This window comes from Plectropomus leopardus, chromosome 13 (assembly GCF_026936395.1).
Source record: "Plectropomus leopardus strain MGB_pleo_1.0 chromosome 13, ASM2693639v1, whole genome shotgun sequence".
Lineage (NCBI taxonomy): Eukaryota > Metazoa > Chordata > Actinopteri > Perciformes > Serranidae > Plectropomus > Plectropomus leopardus.
In genome coordinates, this window is record NC_142188.1 from 31080520 (window position 1) to 31100015 (window position 19496).

Here is a 19496-nt window from a genome sequence, read left to right on the forward strand (position 1 = left end):
TCAAGCAAGCTGCAACCCCCCCAGGGCCTAAAAATGAAGCCAACACAGTGTGCCAAAAGACTGCAGTTACTCAAATGGCCACTTGGGAGTGACTCCACATATATACCCATGTTAACATGCCCAACAACTGGAGTAAGATCCTGAAATCACTGTAATCGTGTCTGCATGATACACCGCTGGACATTGTCAAGAACGTGGCCAGACAGAACATTTAATGGTGGTATTGTAAGCTGCCAGACAGCCAAACAGCACCTGCCGTGACAGCACGATACGTGGAAGGCCAGCTTGAGGTTAGATCGCGACTGGATGGTACCTGTCACGTCTGTATGATACGCCGCTGGACAGCACCAGGTAGAATGTGGCCAGAAAGAAGTTTTTGTGGTGGTATTATATGCTGCCAGACGGCCATATGGCACCTGCCATGACAGCATGATATGCAGAAGGCCAGCTTCAGGTTACAATGTGGCCCGGTGGTACCCGTCATGTCTGTATGATATGCCGCTGGACGGCATCAGCTAAGAACGTGCTCAGAAAGAACTGTTTGTCGTGGTATTGTACACTGCGAGATGACCATATGGCACCTGCCGTGACTGCATGATAGGCGGGCAGCTAGCTTCAGGTTAGAATGCCGCCGAATGGTACCTGTCACGTCTGTATGATACACCGCTTGATGGCATCAGCTAAGAATGTGGTAAGAGGGCCAGCTTCAGGTTAGAATGCCATGGAATGGTACTTGTCGAATCTGTATGATATGACTGGATGGTGTCAGGTTGAAATGCTGCCAGTATGATGTAATATATGGAGCATTAAGGTCTGTATGGAGCAGATGGGAGCAATGGTAGATGGATCCAACTTTCAAGCCGGTGTCCAGTGTTCGCTTCCCTTCTGGGGTTTTTCTACACATTACCACGTGCTTCTTTTGCCTAAACCTAACTATCCATAACCAGCACGTGCGTTTTAGATAGAGAAATACAGGACTTTTTGCCTAGGAGACTGGTGTACAGACCTGTGTAAACTTTGAGTTCAGTGACTCATTTTAAGGTATGTTCTCACCATATTGCTTTTGTTACCATGTTGCTTTTCCGAAACCTAACTTCCGGAACTTGACAGTAATTGCAGACCAGGCATCTAGGGAGGTGGGACACTCAGAAAGACTGTTTCAGATAGAGGTGCTGCAGCAGAGGGCAGTATAAGACACATGATGTGTTTTTTGAACAATAAAGCATGTAAACCTATTGTAGTAGACCCCTGAAATACAAATATGATCCCAAAAATGAGCATTATAGGTTCCAAAGAATGTAACATCATTAATGGGCCTCTAATTCATAAGATATCATACAAATCGTAATATGAGGATACTTTGCTCACATTAAAAACTAGACTCTTCAGTTTTTTAGTCTTTAGTTGCACGGTTGAAAATTGTTTTTCTTCCTCTGGCTTTTGAGGTTGGCAGATTTGAAAATATTCAGGAGAAACATGTGAGTTGTGTAATTTTAGAGAAGTGGAAAATTACTCACATTTTCTTTTGCATTTTATCCACTAAGATGATTTAAGAATGTCAGTATTACGTGAAGTGGCTCAAGGCTTAGTGTAGTGACAATCACACTTGGAATGGTTTGAATGCATTTGAGTGTGCTAAATGCATCTAAAAAGTCTGGAAAAGCAGGCAGTCTGTAGACTGTAATCTTACTCTTAAATCTCATTTCCAGTACATTTTATCAATGATTTCTGAAATTTGCTGGAGACATTGAGGCCTAAAATGTGATTGTGATAATAATTTGAATTGAATTGGTTTCTTTTCTTTTTTTGGCTGGACTTTTGTTGTACTGCTTGAATACATACACTTAGCACTCTGGATCTGGCTTGTAATTTGTGATGTCTTGCACTCTTAGAAATTAAGGTTCAAAAAGGGTTCATCCTGAAGGCCTGAGGTTCTACCCAGAACCATTTTCTTCTGAAGTACTTTCCTGGATGAAAGAGTTTTTTAAGGATTCCTTGTAAGTTCCATTAAGAACTAAAACCCTGGTTAGTGGGAGAAAATTTTATGGGTAATAACTATTTTTAGGAAAAACCTTTTGTGGGTTCTAAACACTTGGGACATTGGGTTCTCAGTAGAAACTCTTGGGTGGGTCCTTATTATGTGAAAAGGTCATGGAATTAAAACAATGGCTAGTGGGATAAATATCTATGGGTAAAGTAGTCAATTACTATTTTTAGGGAAAACCTTGGTAGGTTCTCAACACTTGGAATATGAAAGGGTTCTCGGTAGAATCTCCCAGGTGGGTTCTAAATTAAAGCCTTGAAATAGGAAAGGGTCCTCAGTAGGACCTCTTGGATTTTTTTCTTATGTACACCCTTATAAGATGGAAAGGTTCTGGATAGAAATCTCAGAGAAGGTTCAGGGTGAAACCATAACACCATTGAAAGGTTCTCCATAGAACCTCTCATAGGGAGTTATGGGTATAACATTTCACATATGGTTTTAATTATTACCCTTTATGTTGAGTTCTGGGTAGATCCATCTAAAGGTTAAACGGTTAATAGGGTTCTACAAGGAGCCAAAAAGTGTTCTCATATGGGAATGAGCTGAAAAACACTATTTGGTTCCAGTTAGCACCTTTATTTTAGAGGGTATAATACAGATAAAATATACCTATGGGTTTGGGCCTGGCTGTGGTAGGGCAGGAGAAATGAGGGGAACTTTGACTCATGACCCCTGGAGTGCAAAGAAACAAACACAACGTGAGAAACTGGGAGTCAGATATCTTTGCCAGTGTTTTTTCAGCTTTTAGAGGTGTGCAAGTTCACTTAATTGCCAAGCGGCTTTGAGGAATGCCACCTATTTCACTCCTCACATCTCCGTTCTCATTTTCATTACCTCATATTGCTACTTATTCCTCTAAAATGGGCATCGCACCTGATACTTTACATAAACAATTGCAAATGAAAAGCCACCCTGCAGCTTCCCCTTTTCCTCCCAGCGCTTCCCTCCCTTGCACTCCTTCCAGGCTCACCTCTCTCTCATTATCCCATTCCTTCACTCGGTGCCCCCCCTCCTTATCCCGCCCACCCCCACCCCCTTCACTGGCGAGTGGGCGAGAGCAATGGGCAATAACCCAGCACGCCGCTTTTCGACTTAGCGCTACCTGCTATGCTAATATCATTAATCAATAGAGCCCAGATTGTCTTCGCTGCGATTCGAAGGATCTAAGGGTCCCAGTGGTGCACAGGTACCTTTTCTTTTTTTTCTCCCTCCTCCCTTCTTCTCACTCTCTTCCTTCGCTGTAAAAAAAAAAAAAAAAAAAGCTCATTTGCGAAGGCCCCCAAGATGGCCGACTTAATGACGGCCACAGAAGTTTTTCCAACAAATTTCATGGGGCATGATCCTAAGATAATAGCTTTTCAGCCCCAATGACAATCCAATTACCGTGCCAATCAAAGCCCACGGCATGCTGTCTAATTATGATCAAATCTGGCTGTCAGCTCAAATACTAAAACAGCAGCTTTAAGTCCAACAAATCACAGTTTAGAGACGGAGCCCAGTTTGTTCATCCATGATCGGGGGAAAGTAGGGTTTAACTTTCTGTTTGACTAAAAAAAAAGATTGTCTTGTTTTGTGTGAGTGCATTGATGTGATATTTGACACAGCACACCCAATAATGATCCTGAATAACATTTTTAATAGACCTCATTATTCATTCATTGCGGGGCAAGTGAGGTAAAAAAGATTTTTTTAAAGACTAATGTTTGTGAACTTTGTGAGATGTCTCTCTTTGCTGCGCACACACGCGCGCACACACACACACACACACACACACACACACACACACACACACACACACAGACGAATACATAACATGCAAAAAATAGACACATAAGACCCTAACAGTCGCTCACACTTGCTAACAAACAAAAAGGCAGCATCAATAACACAAATGATTAAACATTCATGGCCTTTTCAGTGGAACATCTGCTGTGTATGGGTCTCTAGCCTCAGGGACTGAGCGAATCAACAGGATTTCAAGAAAGCAATAAGACGGGGGGGTAACAGCAGCAGGAGATTTACGCACAAACACACATAAACACACACACACACACACACACACACACACACACAATTGTATGCATGTGCGCACAAACACGGACACTCAGAGTAAATACAAGACAGTGCGGACAGCAGCTCAAACATCAGCTTTAACGGCGCACGCTGGAAAATACACGATCTGAACAACATCCAAACACACAAATACACTCCGTTAGATAGAGCGCTTACCTTGAGGAAAGCTCACTGGAAGCTCAGCAGCTCGGGGGATATTTTATGTTTTCCTCAAAAATTATTAGAAAGCGTGGTCTTTTATCTGTAGCATTTTATGGGATTTCAGGCTCAGATGATGGATTAATTCTCACAAAAATATTTTCTCAAGTTTGATACAAAATTAATGACTCAATAGCAATATTTCTTGATATAGCATTAAAAGAGATTTGATGAAATTATTTAAAGTGGTAAAAAATATTTTACTTTTGCTTTTAACACCTGGATCGACATCAGATTTCTTGCCCTTGTCCTTTTTTTGTTTTTTTTAGATTTTTCTAATTTCTTACTAATTTTCAGGGCCATTTCTTGTTAAGTTGCTTGTTGCCCTTTCCCATGTTTTTGAAAGAGATTAAGCCAATTTGCCCAGGTTTTAAAGGGTTAAAAACTTGAACTGACTTCTGGTAATGGACTTAAGGTCAACATCAACTCATATAACAACTCGTCTCATTCACTTTAACCCTTTAGAGGATGGAGACAGTAAATGAGCAAATGGCTGTCTAGATTTTTTTCCTCTCCAGATGAATATACACCAGTACATTAGCTGAAAATTACTATCTGGAATATCATAATGCTTAACTTCAAATATAGCACCATATTTTTTTTTTTATCATACAGCATACTAAAGGGTAGATTGTGTGGAATTTACATCTGGTGAGAAACTGAAACCTCTGTCAGTGTGTGCACAGAGTTAGTTTAGATAACTGTTCATCTAAAAACAACTTTTTTTTCTAAATTTACTCTGTTAATTAAGTCAAGTCAATTTTATTTATAAAGCCCATTTTCACAAAACACGGTTTGCCTCAGAGGGCTTCACAGCGTACAACAGCCCTTAGATCCTCACATCACCTAAGGAAAAACTCCCAAAAAAGAACCCCTGTAACGGGGGAGGAAAAAAAAAAGAAAAGGAAGAAACCTCAGGAAGAGCGGCAGAGGATTAGGGCCCCAGCACCAAACACCGGCACAGCAATGCTTTAAATATTAAAAAAAAGAAGCTTTCTGGCTACTTATATAACCTGAGAACTTTCATGATAAACCCACTGACACAACATCATTTACTGGGATTCTGAGGAAACCTTATTTGGATTTTCAAGTACAAAAGTCAGTTTTACAAATGATTTCCCCCTGATCATGATAATAGTGCAGAGATCAATTACAGTTTGATTACTGGTGTTTTGGAGGATTTAAATAAAGCCATGCGAGCTCTGTGTTCCAGTGAGCGCTCTGCAGATGTCATATATTTATACTTGCTACTGTGGATGCAGGTATGCAACTGAAAAAGACCTCTACATGTTACGATTAGGAGAGATGTTGATAAGGATCGTAGACATTTTTTAAGACCTAGATGAATAAATGAAAATGTCAGTATGTATTCTTATCAAATCTTATATATCTTATATTAATAATGTGATCAATTGAGAACAAGGAAAGAAAAGACCTTATAGGAAGGAATTTAAAGCGCTTAAAGTTGGACTATATTCCCATATTTCTGTCATGGTAAACTACATTTTAAAACAGATTGTCCAAACTAGAAAAGTGCAGTTATGAGAGTGCAGATCCCTGCAAGTTGCCAGAGTTGATTGCTGCCATGCTGTAATTCCAGAATAACCATGAGAATTAATGTATTTTAATAAGATAAAACACAGCCATAAATCTTTGATCCATGTTACTCATAACTGGACTTTTAACTGCATTACCTTTGCCTGCAACTACAGCACAACAAAGCAGGAAACAAATTCAATACACATGATTAAGAAAGCCAAAAAAAGCCACAGTTTACTTACTCATGGTAGAAGCATCTTCTGAAATGCTCTCGGTGTGGTATGACTCTGGACAACAACAGGTTACAGCGTGGCTGCGCCAGATGTAATTGTCCCTCCCGACTCCCTTCCAGTTAAGACAGCTGCAAGGACAACAAAAACAGTGATTTATTCACATTGTATTGTGTCTAACTTTAGTGGCTCATGACATATAAGATATGTAATTAATCAGCAAATGCTCTTATTTAAAATGAGACCAAACTTTTTTATGGTTGTCACTTTTTGAGCAATGACAAAGGCAAAAAGTATGGTAAGCCTTGTTATTTTTAGCTGAGCCAGTTTCTATAATACAAATAACAATAATAATAATAAGAATAATAATACATTTTATTTATAGAGCAACAGATGGTAAGACCTGTTTTTAGTTGAGCCAATTCTTTATACTACTACTACTACTACCACTACTACTACTACTACTACTACTAGTAGTAATAATAATAATGATAACAATAATAATAATAATACATTTCATTTATAGAGCACTTTTCAAGGTACTCAAAGTCACTTAACAAAAGTTAAAAAATAAAAAAGGTTGACATTAATCACACATTAAAATTTCTGGAAAAAAAACATGTGACTGGAGGAGTGCGGAGTGGTCACTCAATAACAGTGTAAAACAGTCAATAAAAGTTTTTATACAACTGTGAAGCACCAAAACCATGAGTGGTCTCTGAACGTACAGTCATAAATGTGCACAGAAAACATTAGGCTGATTGGTCCAGTAGCTAGCGAGATTAGGTGCAGAATGACAGTTGCAAACACTAAGGCCAAAATCTCACTGGACAGCACATGACGGCAACTGACAACGTCATGGTTATGATGCTACTGCGGGGCTGCCTGCTGCTATGAGTGCTTTATTTCCACATTCATAAGCACAGATTCCACTCATTTATAAAGACGTGTGAGCTCCTGCATTATCAACAACACGGTGCAAATATTTCAAAATAAAATGCCTTCAGCGAACAACAGAAGGGATTCTGTGAACAGAAACATCATCAGAGGGAAAAGTTTGAGTAATATAGATATATTTGTATTTCCTCATGTCTGTGACACATAAAGACATGGAAAATGTCACAAAAGGTGGCATAGAGTAGGTAATTCGAAAATCAAAATGCCATTTCCGTTATCTATTTCTGCTGACAACACTGCATCACTCACTTACTCACATGCATACCCTCCAGGCTGCCGTTTGTGTTTTCGTGCTTTTAAACTTAACACCACTCCTTAAGTTGGTGGCAGAAAACTTGTGTGTGTGAGTGTGATTGTGGTACTACTGAACACACACCGACAAAACACAACCAGGATAACACACATAGAAACACACTGTAACACAAACTCCTTTTCATAGCATGGTGGATTCCTTTTAACTAAACAAAATCCCTTCAGTACTTCTGCGGCAGTTTCAAAATAAGAAAAGCACCATTTTATGTTTGCGCTGAGGCCATTCAGCCTTTTCAAAATATCAATTAAAAAGAACATAATGATGTTTTTTTTTTTTTACATAGTTTATGTTTCTGAAGGTGAGCGGTGAATATTTTATTTTAAACTGTTATTTCTAATAAATTCTGTAAAACACTCGCCAACCATCCAGTCATCAAGTTCGAAGCATTATCACAGTAAAAGCTCTTTAAAGCAAAAAAAAAGGAAAATTAAAAAAGCCATGGCGATCTGAAAGGGACGTTCAAGGATCCAACATGGCTCCGTTGTAATGCACTCCTTACACGGAGTGAAGTGTATGGAGGTCATACTTTTGGTTGAATAAAACAAGTCTGAATGTAGCTTTTCATTCACTCACCTAAAGGCAGAATAACAGTTTAAAACAGCACACTCCATTTCATTGACTGCATTGTGGTTGTGCTGCTATATGCATTTACATCTTGCAAATGAGCAAGGCGATTCTACGCACACCCACCCACACACACAGACACACACTCACACACACCCACAGCTAACCTTTTCTGAGTTACAGGGACCCGGCGTCACTGAAAGAGTCCTGTGAATTATTTCAATTCATAAAGTTGCTCATGTCCAGATTTCATTAGCGGCACATTAGCTGCAGTTTTATGCTTTATGTTTATTACAGGCCTGACACCATCTATAAATAACAAGTTAAGCGGGTGCGGACACTGGGGACGGCTCCGTAATGCTAAAGGTATCTATCATTACAGCTGACAATTGCTAATAGCCAGCCCTCTGGGTCAATCACTACAAATTACAGCGGCTCAATTACATGCCATCATTTCTGGGCGTCCAGCATGAGCAGCGGGCCCCGAGATAACCACGGAGAGAGGCTTTAAAAAGCAGGCTAAACGTTGGGGGTGGGCTTAATCTTACTCAGGTGCGTGATCGGTTCAAGACACCGCAAGATAATGCTTTTTGAAAATGCAATTTGGGAGAAAAAATTTAGCAGGGAGAGCAAGACATGAATTTAGGAGTTTATGCCAAAAACGAATGCCATTCCTTCCATTTGTGGTGTTTTCCTTCTGTTTTAGCCCACTTTTAACTACTCAGAGATCAAAGACATTGAGTTGATGGCTGAAAATTATGACCATATCTCCCATTTGATGTTGAAATTTGAACCAGTTTAACAGTTCTAGAGAAAAGGGATGTTTTTTCGTCTAAGGAAGAGTGTCTGAGTACTCCTTTGGCTGATCATGAAGAGAAGGACCGTTTGTAGCCTACAAAAAAAAATCTCCACATTCTTCCATTTCAGCAAATCTAACAGTCCACGCTGCCTCCTCTATTGATCAATCAATGCCACAACTTTTACCTTGAGCTTTCCAGTTTCACCATTGCCAAACAGAGCAGAGCTGCTTGGTCAAGGCTAATAAAACACTTGAGTCAATGAGTTAAGGCAACGCCAGTGGTTCTGACAACAGTGACGGCTGAGCTGGGGTGAACTCGACAACTCCTGCTTGGTGCTAATTTCCAGTAACCCTAACTATTGCCCCACTGGTGGTTGTGTCATGTACAAGTGAATGTGCTTAGCAGGGATTCAACAAGCTCAGAATAAACACTAGAGGCCATTTGCAATGGGATTAGTCCAGCCACGACACAGAAATCTGTGAATACAGATGGATGTGGATCAGGGGTGTAAAGTCTGGGGTTCAATGGCCCCTTCTCTACTTTTGGCCCCCTTGCCAAACAACTATCTACACAACTATCTTCAAAGTCAGCCTTCATTATGATCGTAACACCTGTAAAGTTTGTGGACTACATCTTTAGGGGTTGTGATGCTTCAGACAGACATTAACAAACACCTGTCAAGAACAGCCTCTGTAGTGGTCCTCCTACATTTGGAGTCACAAGAATCACACTTTGCAATGATGACACACACACACGCACATGTCCACACACTTACGAGGTGGAAACAAGCTGCAAAGACATTGTTACAGCTGGTAAAAAAACACATTTCAAATATGTATAAAACTACAAAAAAACCACTCTAGTTAATTTTTTTTGCAAATCTTAAAATCGTGATTTCTTGCTTTGGAACACAGTTTCCAATAACACTATTGTAGATGTAAATTGCCTGTAAATTGTCTGCCCTATAAGCAAAGGAACTCATTATGTTGCGTGGTTACCGGCAGTGTTATTACCTGACACTGTCTTTCAGTGTATCATGTGCATGCGACCGTCCCCCCCCCCGCACGAATGGGTGGACGCACTCAGAGTGGTCCAACCATCTGACCAACCATTTATTGCTCTTTACACTGTGTCACTCACTCCTAGTGTCAGGTATTGCCGCAGATTGTTTTACATTAGAGTTAGTTGAAAACCTGGTGCGTCAGATGCTAAAGGATGCCTTTCACATTGGTATCAATCGCTGAGGAGGTGTCATAAAGTGTCAACACCCAGGGAATAAGAATAAGCTGGGCGTCCAGGGTGTAGCCCACCTCTCACTCAGTGCCCACAGATATTGGTCCAGCCCCCCTGCGACCCTGTAAAGGATGAGCAGTGACAGATAACACATGGATTGATGATTCACTTTGTTGATTGACAGTTTTTTTACTCAACTCATCAAAAGTGAGTGGCGTATGTAAGATGCACATACGTGTGACTAACATTAAAATCTGGAGAGACCTTTTCCAAGAATGATTTAGAAACTATTTTCTGGGCTGCAAAACATAACAGGAAACCACAGCATTGCATGTACAATTAAGTTATATGTTACTACAGTCCCTCACAACTTCCTGTGCAGTTTCACCTTTCACTTTACGAAGAAAACTTTTGAAATAGGCAGATTTTCACTTAAAACAACTTACCTTACTAACTGACATTTTCTTCTTTTTGTTTAAAGACTCAATATTAGCTTAAATGTCTCATTGGATATTTTTACAATGTTCCCTGGAACGAAGGAACCGAAAGATAAACACCCAAATCCTCCATTCAGCGGCATTTGGCTACTAGCTCATGGTAATTTTATGCCCTGCTTATAATAAATGATATTTATCATTCCATTTTGATACCATAAAGCAGCAAAATGTCATGGATTGGGATTGTCACATAAATCACTCTTCTATATTTTGACACATGATGTGTATAATGTGCAGATTATGTGCTTTCCATTTTAGCCTCCTCTGTGTCTCTGCCATCCGACAGAACAAACACCTTTAATAAAGTCACAATCACAAGAGGAGAGAGGGCCAAATCCACTCCCACACACACACACACACACACACACACACACACACACACACAAACCATCATTAAATACAAAGCCCGGCATGTACACACACAGTCACCGGTGCTATTGTCAGAGTGAAGCGACATATAGTGTTAGCTCATGTGTGAACATGAGTAATCACTGGAAGCACGAACAGACACGCACACCTATCACACACGGTAACAAAGGGCCGCATTGATGTGATTAACGCTTGACGACTAGAAAAAATGTGGCCAAGAGTCAACAGCTTCAAACAGAGATTCACCTCTGTGCCTCCTGCCAAAGACCTGTGCTAAAAATGACTGTAATCGCAAATACCTCTTACAGGTTAAACCTCTGTGAAGGCTGACATCACAGCCAAAAGAGCCGGCGTTCAACACAGTGTAAGTGTGACAAACTCCACCGGCAACAAAGTAACATCAGACAACATAGAAATAAAGAATTTAGTCATTCAGACCCATGCAAATAAAAATCTCAGACAACAGTGTGGCTATTTTGAACACGCAGATCGTTTAAGTAAGCTGTGTGATTTAGTTGTATTTTTTCTTCATGTAAAGAGTGCTTGTCCTTTTCTCTGAAGTGTCACTTTGTGGTGTCACTACACCACAAAGTGACACTTCAGCTGCACAAATTAAAATTTTTATACTGTTTTTGGGTGATGTTTTGGTCATGAGAACAGGCTGTTCTCACACACTGCTCGTATGTTTTCTACAAACAGTAATGCACCAAACTTCGTCCATATCCCACATAATGATGAACCCATCATGCGTACATAATTTATGCATTTTGAAAGGTTGCAACCATGTGACCAATGCGCTGATGGGAGCAAAGAAGAAAGTATTCTGAGGTGGCCGGTTTGGGCAAAAAACACAGGACTTTCCGCCGGGAGTCTCCCAAGGAGACCAGTGTAATGAACTGTGTGAACTTTGAGTCATTTTAAGGTATATGACCTTGCTATGTTTTTTTTCATAGACCTAACAACAGTAACTTCACATGCCAAAACCAATCTTTAATTTTAAGTTAATTATGTGACTTTGGTGGATATCATACAAATCTTTGTATGAGGATATACTGTTCACCCAAATATAACTACAATAAAGTTCATTCTTTGCACTGTGTTGTGTTGTTGGAGTTTTGACTCTTCCAGTTAATCATAAGAGAGTATTTTTTTCTGAAAATCAGATTCCAAAAAATGAATTATACTTAAGGACTAGACATTTATATATTTGCAAAAGTTCTCTTTGAACTGAGTGACTGCTGACTCTTGTGGTACAGAAAGAGCTTGTTTAAGGGGAACTTTGGTATTTTTCAACTTGGACTATATTTTCCCGTTTTTGTGTCTGACTTTTAGGTGTGTGTGTGTGTGTGTGTGTGTGTGTGTGTGTGTGTGTGTGTGTGTGTGTGTGTGTGTGTGTGTGTGTGTGTGTGTGTGTGTGTGTGTGTGTTTTGGTCCAGTATTGAGTAGAAGAGAGCCATCATAATAATTTTGTTGTGTTTGGAACATAAGTGAGTTCTGAATGGATTAAAGTGAAAAAAAAAGAAAAGAAAAGATTTCGAAAAGTGAGAGGAACATGTCCTACACGTCTCCAGTGAAAATTTCATCCTTGGACAATAATGTGTGTGCTTTTGTGACCAAAACAGAATTAAAGATGAAGAAAGAGAGTGATCAGAGACAAGCCAAAGTTTAAGCTAATAGGAATAAATAACTCTGATGGAGATCTGTGGGTTTGAGAGCATTTCAGGGGAAAAAGTACCATGACCTCCACAACAATACTCTTTATCATGATTATTTCCTACGGAATCTAAATAACTTTGACCTTTTCACCACTGCATGTTTGTATGTGTATGTTTCTGTGTGCAACATTAACCCTCCTGATACGTTCATTTGTCATTATAGTTAGAATATTCCTGAGTGACCAGAGTCATGTTTAATCATCTAAAGGTTGTCAGAAAAAAAAAAAAAATCTGGATAAACATAGTTTTTACCTCATTACTAACACATCTACTGACAATTTAATCAATACTAAGTGTTGTGTTGTGTTATTCACCTCTCTCAAATCATGGCATATATATATTTATTTATTTTTTAAAATGAAAACTGGGAAACCTAGATATAAAATGAGATATGAACTCATGTCTCACATTTGAAAAGAAACACATGAACTAGATTTGCCACTTCTGCCATGTCAGTCAGTGCCTCTGTGATATATACCTTTTTTTTTTTTAAATTTGATTACAAAAACTAAGTAGAAGAAGTTTTATACTGGTAAAAAAATATTTAAAATGCTCTGAAATATTTTCCAGAGATTTTCAAATTTTAAAATGTGTCAAACTGATACGCAACATAACAGGAGGGTTAAAGAGAGACAAAAAAATTGAGGGATGGAGAATTGTTGCAGATTATGGTTGAACAGCTGATGTTAGTGTGCGTCCACAGAAAAATATCCACATTAGCAGGTCACTCATTTTTTAGGTTGCAAAGACTTTGTCTTTTTTGCCAGTTTTAAGAGGAGAAATCAATCCATCAATAAAAAGAAATTAACACTTGATTTATCAATGATATTTAAATATTGTGTTGTTGTGTAATACCTCTCTCACAACATTACACCTAACATTTCCCAACCAAATCTGCCATGGAAAAACAATCCTAAATCTCAACATATAGAACAAACCAGAAGCTCAACCTTATAATTGGTCGACATACAAATAGCATTTTATGAGTGGACATAATAACTATTGCTGATTTGTTTTAGTATAGACATTAACTTGAATATGTGCATGAATGCACATACACAGCTATACATGCCTCTGAAATAAACTGAAAAACTGTGCAAACTTATTGCCTTACATGTGTAGGAGGTAACCAACAGTAACTACATGTCCATGGGACAAAGGTCCAAAGAGTGGAGCTCAAAACAGCTGGCTGGTAAAACACACCAGCAGCATGAAAAGGGACAGGAGGAGAAACAATGCTTGAAGGTGCACTTTCAAAAGAACAGAGCAAAATTTTGACAAATATGCTGTTAAGTAAACTAGTCACCATTTACTTTTGACATTTAGCTAGGCCTTATCCATGGTAGCCTACCCTTTCATAACCCTTGCCTCCTTGTGTTAGAGTAACTTAAAGGGACAGTCACTCCAAAAACAAAATTACCCTTTTTTTTCTCTTAGCTATAGTGCTGTTTATCAGTCTAGATAGTTTTGGTGTGAGATGCTGAGTGTTGGAGATACCGGCCGTAGCGACGCCTGCCTTGTCTCCACTATAATGGGACTAGATAGCACAGAAAATCAAGATAATCCACAGACCTTGTTGTGAGCACTTTCAACTACACCCATTAATAGTATCACCACACAGAAGGAAGCGTGCATCTACTGCTAGCTCACCTAGCACCACTGAGCTAGCTAATGTTACCACTCAGCTGATGAGGACGCCATTAATGTTTTCATCTCACGCTGCTATGAACATGAGCCTCTTGTCCATGAGTTGATGCATGCTTTCTTTGTGCAGTGATACAATTGGCAGGTGTAGTTTGGTTAAAAGAAAAATAGTTCCTGCATGAAACTGCTCAGAAGAAGGTCTGTGGATTATATTGAATAACCAGGTCATGATTTCTGGAAAATGACACTGCTGCTAAGTTTTTCAAATATATTTTTTTGGTGCTTTGAGCACCACAAGCTGAGTGCCATCTAGTTCCATTATAGTGGAGGGAAGGCAGACATCTCTATGGCCGGTATCTCTAACACTCAAGAACTAACTCCAAAACAAACTAGATTAATAAACAGCACTACAGATATGAGGAGAAAATATGTGTTTTTGACTCTGAGTTGAACCGTCCCTTTAATTTCAGGGGCTTTAACAAAGCAACAAGTGATGCTTTTACACTGCTGCAAAGAACCAATTAAAAATTGACAACTAAATTATTTTTGAAGTGCCGACCTAGGGTATTTTTTTTAACATTAATCTCTTTAAATTAAAATGCGAGGGCCAAACAAGTCATTGCCTGTAACATTAAAACTACGTCCATAAAGCGTGTTCATCACCCTTTTTTTGGCAACGATGACTAAATTTACTGGACAGAAAAACAACATCAGATAGCAGAAAGCTGTTTAAGGCATTTTGGATGAAATTATACCAGCACTGACCATGTCTAAGCACATGATAATAACACCAAACCAGCACTGCGTGTGGTGTTTCTCCTCTGCATCTACCATAACAATTACATACTGTGTTATTGCATTAGCTGCTGTTTGTTGATGTGAAAAGGTGGGACGAGACGTTGCTCTTTTGCTACCAACACTACCTGCCAAATTGCTCTTGAGAGTATCAATAAAAGTGAAATTGTATTGTATTCAGTAGTATGGGATAATAGCTTTGCTGGTGAGCAGAGGATTTTCTCAACAACAACAACAACATGCACCTCAATTCATTTCGCTCCATTCTTTGGTGTGATTGTCTGAGGGATCCACCGGGGAATACAGGGCTCCTCTTTCATATACTTCTCAATATTTCACACTAACGTCCATATGCCTGCATTTAACGAGATCTTCCTTCTCGCTTTGATCAGAAAAAAAAGGGGAAGTTGATGTAATTAAATATGCATTAAGGCTTGGTTTGAATTTGTTGCTGATTAAAAGAGCAACTGAGTTTTGTTTTTCTCTGTGAAATAATTTCATTTCGTCTTTGGGAAGTTTTTGCAGTCACTCTGTTCCCAGCCTTTAGAAGTGTATCAGTGCTTCTGATAGATGTGCACATGTATTAGCACACACAGGCATAATTAAGAGCAAAAATTCAAAACTAAGTAGTCAGTGATACACTTTTTATACATGAGTCATAAGAGTTCTGGTCACTGAGGAGTCTGAATCATGGTCAACCCTGGTCAGCAGGAAAGTTGTGCTAGAGGGTCGGCTGCCAGGTGTTGACCCATTCAGATCAGATGAAACTTTATTCATCCAAAGGAAACTGCTAATAGATCAACAATCTTGGAATCCATGGGCTAACAATACAGCAATGATGAGCCTCTGGAGGCAATGGCCAATATTTTGGGATCCAATGCAGCCAGCGGATCAAAAGGCCAAGACTTACTCTCCTGTTCGCAGTCATTTTGGCTAATCTCTATAAGAAGACACTGTTTCCACATTTAAAAGTAGACTTCAGACTTTCCCATTTGATAAATCTCATAGTTAGGGCTGGCTCAGGCTTGCCTTGAACCAGCCCCTAGTTTGCCTGATATGGGCCTGGTCTGCCGGGGGTCTCGTGGGTTCCCAAAGACTGCGGTTGCGCCTGGTTCATGGGTCGTGGTTGCACAAAAGCTGTAGTCCTGCCTGATGCCTATTATTATTATTATAATTAGTAATACTTCATGTATTATGATACACCATGAGTATTATTGTCACATACATATGCTATCTTTTTTTATCAAATTCATGTTAAAACCTTACTATTTGAAAGTGAACTGAGAGTGAAACTAATCTATGTGCCCTACAAAGCCAGATTCCAATGCTAACGTTTCTCAGTGAAAATGCACGTGTTTGGGTACTATTGAGCATAAGACTGAATAACTGGAGTATACTGCACAATTTATGTGCAAAACTGTTGTTGGACATGTTGAAATGGTCTTGCTGTTGTTAAATCTGGTCCCCAATAAATCAACAAATCAACATGTATGCCATTTTCTACAAAGTTTTGTTCGCAAATTCAAAGTTACACAACATGACTAACTGATATACAAAAGTCATTTTGTGGGTGAAGTGTTCCTTTAAATCATTCAGCCACTTACTGGCCACTTTGTCAGGTACACCTTTACGCTATTTATTTTTTTTTTCCTTTGTATGACATTTATGAAATTTATGGCAGAGTAGTTGTATTAAATTGCAGTTGTATTGTAAAGGTGCACTTTATAAAGTGGTCACTGAGTGTACATAAATGTTATTTCCGCAAGACAAGGCTGCACTATTACAATTAGAAGTCTTGGGTAATGTACATGAAGTAAATTTTATATTATATTATATTTAATTTATTGTATTAGTTGAAGTGGCGCTAAATATTGTACATACTGCTGGATAGTTTAATCTATAACAATACATCGTATCTTTTTACTTTTTCAAATATTTTGTGTGCCAAATCCTTATCAGTAAAACAGTAAATATACTGTAGTTGTTTAATAAATATAGCGCAGTGAAAATGATATTTGCTTCTGGGATATGGAAAAGTACATGCAGGAACCTCAAAATTGCCCATAAGTACAGCATTTGAGTGAATGTATCAAGTTGCATTTCACAACTGTCCATAATAAATGAAAAATAATCATTTTGTCTATATATGCTTAAGTTCTTTGCAGTACTACTTTCTTTTTAATGCATTTCTTACATTGTTGTATAGCTTTTTGCAATTAAGGAATCTGTTTCTGAATATTTCTGTCACCACTGCTTGGCAGTCACAACATTATAGGAACTTCTGAAGTATATTTGCTTCTCTTACTGAGTGCTAACAGAAAATTTTACTCTCAAACTGATGTGCAATTTTATTCCATCTCATAGGACGCTCAGTACGAGTCTTGCGTCCTAACTCTAAATCTTCTCTGCAGCACTCATGTATCGTTTTATATGCTGTAATGTGGATTTATCCCTCGTGAAATGATTTCAGAGCCTCTAAAGTTGCTGTGATTCTTAATGTCAATTTATCCCATCCACCCCTCTAAAATGCACTCCACTTTAACTGCTGGAGAATCGTATTCTTTTGTCTCTTTTAAGACATTTTCTAAATTGGGTAGAAGCCATTAAGGGGAAAAAAGCACCAATCAGCCTTTCTAGTCATTCGTCTTTATCAAGCACAAGGGAGCTCAAACAAAACCTACTCAGGTTGTAAATGGTCGAAATGTCAATTAGGAAAAAAAAATCATCATTAGGTTTATTACTCAAATTAACAGTTCCTCTCAACAATTTAAATCATCGTTGGTGTTCGCTGTTAAAAGGGAGCAGATTTTTTTTTTTTCTTTTTCTTTCAGTCTTAGTAGTCAGACACATCTCCCTTTGGACTCTGACGGAGTGATTTTGGAGGTATTATATTCATGAGGGGTTCCAGTAATTGGATTAAATTGGTTCCAGAATGTAGCAATTTATATTATAATATCCCATTACTTCTAATACTGTTCTTAATTAATTAGCCTGATTTTTTTGGTCCATGTTCCTGATAAGTTAAGTTGGCTCAGGAGGAGATCTGTCCCATGGTGACATCTCGCCGAGCTCCATCAGTCACACACACCTGGACACAACATGCAAAGGTTGAGGGGGGAAATCCTGCCGCTCGCTGCTGAGTGACTGACCTTCGCTTTTTTATTGAAACAGAGGAAGGATTTGGATGCATACACACCTGCGATGAGGAGGTGTCAACTGATTTATATCATGGAAAAAACATTATAATTTGTGTGTGTGTGTGTGTGTGTGTGTGTGTGTGTGTGTGTGTGTGTGTGTGTGTGTGTCCCCAACCGAGCAAAGTTCAATATCATCACCTGTCACTCTGGCAGCCTTTGTCTGATTTCGCTTTAATATGAGAAAGTAATTCTCCTTTGAATATAACAAATTAATATCATTTTCAAACAATTTCCATATGCAAATATGATTTAATCAAGTAAATGAAACTCTCAAATGCGACGCCTGAGGGCTAAAAGTGAGCAATGTGTGTGGGTGGGTGGGTATACGAGAGTGAGAGTGTGTGTGTGTGTGTGTGTGTGTGTGTGTGTGTGTGTGTGTGTGTGTGTGTGTGTGTGTGTGTGTGTGTGTGTGTGTGTGTGTGTGTGTGTGTGTGTGTGTGTGTGTGTGTGTGTGTGTGTGTGTGTGTGCGTGTGAGTCCGAGCCTGTTGTGTAGCACCTTCCTCGCATGTGTGTGTGTATGCATATAAATAGTCCAAAGTTTCATGCTCGAGAATGCTTATAACTTATGGCGAAGGAGTAAACAAGCTGCTGAACAACGTGGTTAAATAAAGTGGAGGATTTGTGTGCCGCTGTAATTCTTTGATAATCTTAATGTGTGATGATTCGCAGCTTGTTGCCCCGTGCAGCCTTTAGAACAAGCAGTCACAAACACGCTCAATATTTGATAGATGACTGCAGTGTCAACAACAACAGCTAAGCAGCAGAATAAGTGAAGACAGGGATTTCAAAATGTTTGCTCTCTCTCTCTCTCTTTTGTTTTAATATTTGCACATTCAAACATAATTTTCCTTGAGTTTCAATAACACAGGGATACTGTAACTCTGACCTTTGACTGCCGTATTTGCAATTTCTTCAAATATTTTTACTTTATTCAGCTTGTCTCTTTATCTGCTTAATATTTATTTTGTCATGTGTTTAGCTCCCAGAGCTGCCGGGGCAGCAGGTTCCAAAATTACCAGTGGTGGAATGTGACTAAGTACTTTTACTCATGTACTTCCTGTATATACAGTTTTGAGGTACTTTAACGTCACTTGAGTATCTACATTTTATGACACATAATACTTTTACTCCACTACATTTCCAGGGCAGTTTTGCACCTTTTACAACTGAAACAGTACAAGTTAGTTCACTATTTCTTTTTTCTCTGTCTTTTTTGTCGCTAATTGAGTCCTTAACCCCTTAGAACCTGGATTGAAATCAGTTTTGTTGATGCCCTTCATGAGTATTTAAACCTCTGAGACCCAAGAAAATTGGTTTAATCTCTTTC

General features: G+C 38.9%; 1 protein-coding gene across 4 annotated transcripts in view; it reads right to left on the reverse strand.

Annotated features, from left to right (window-relative positions):
- LOC148187749 (uncharacterized) overlaps positions 1–19496 on the reverse strand; it is a 425509-nt gene that overhangs the window by 315446 nt on the left and 90567 nt on the right. For all 4 annotated transcript variants that reach the window (XM_088086772.1, XM_088086769.1, XM_088086770.1 and 1 more), the window contains exon 5: positions 6097–6215. In XM_088086772.1, coding sequence (XP_087942898.1) covers positions 6097–6215 — 119 coding nt within the window. The remainder of the gene's footprint in view (positions 1–6096; positions 6216–19496) is intronic.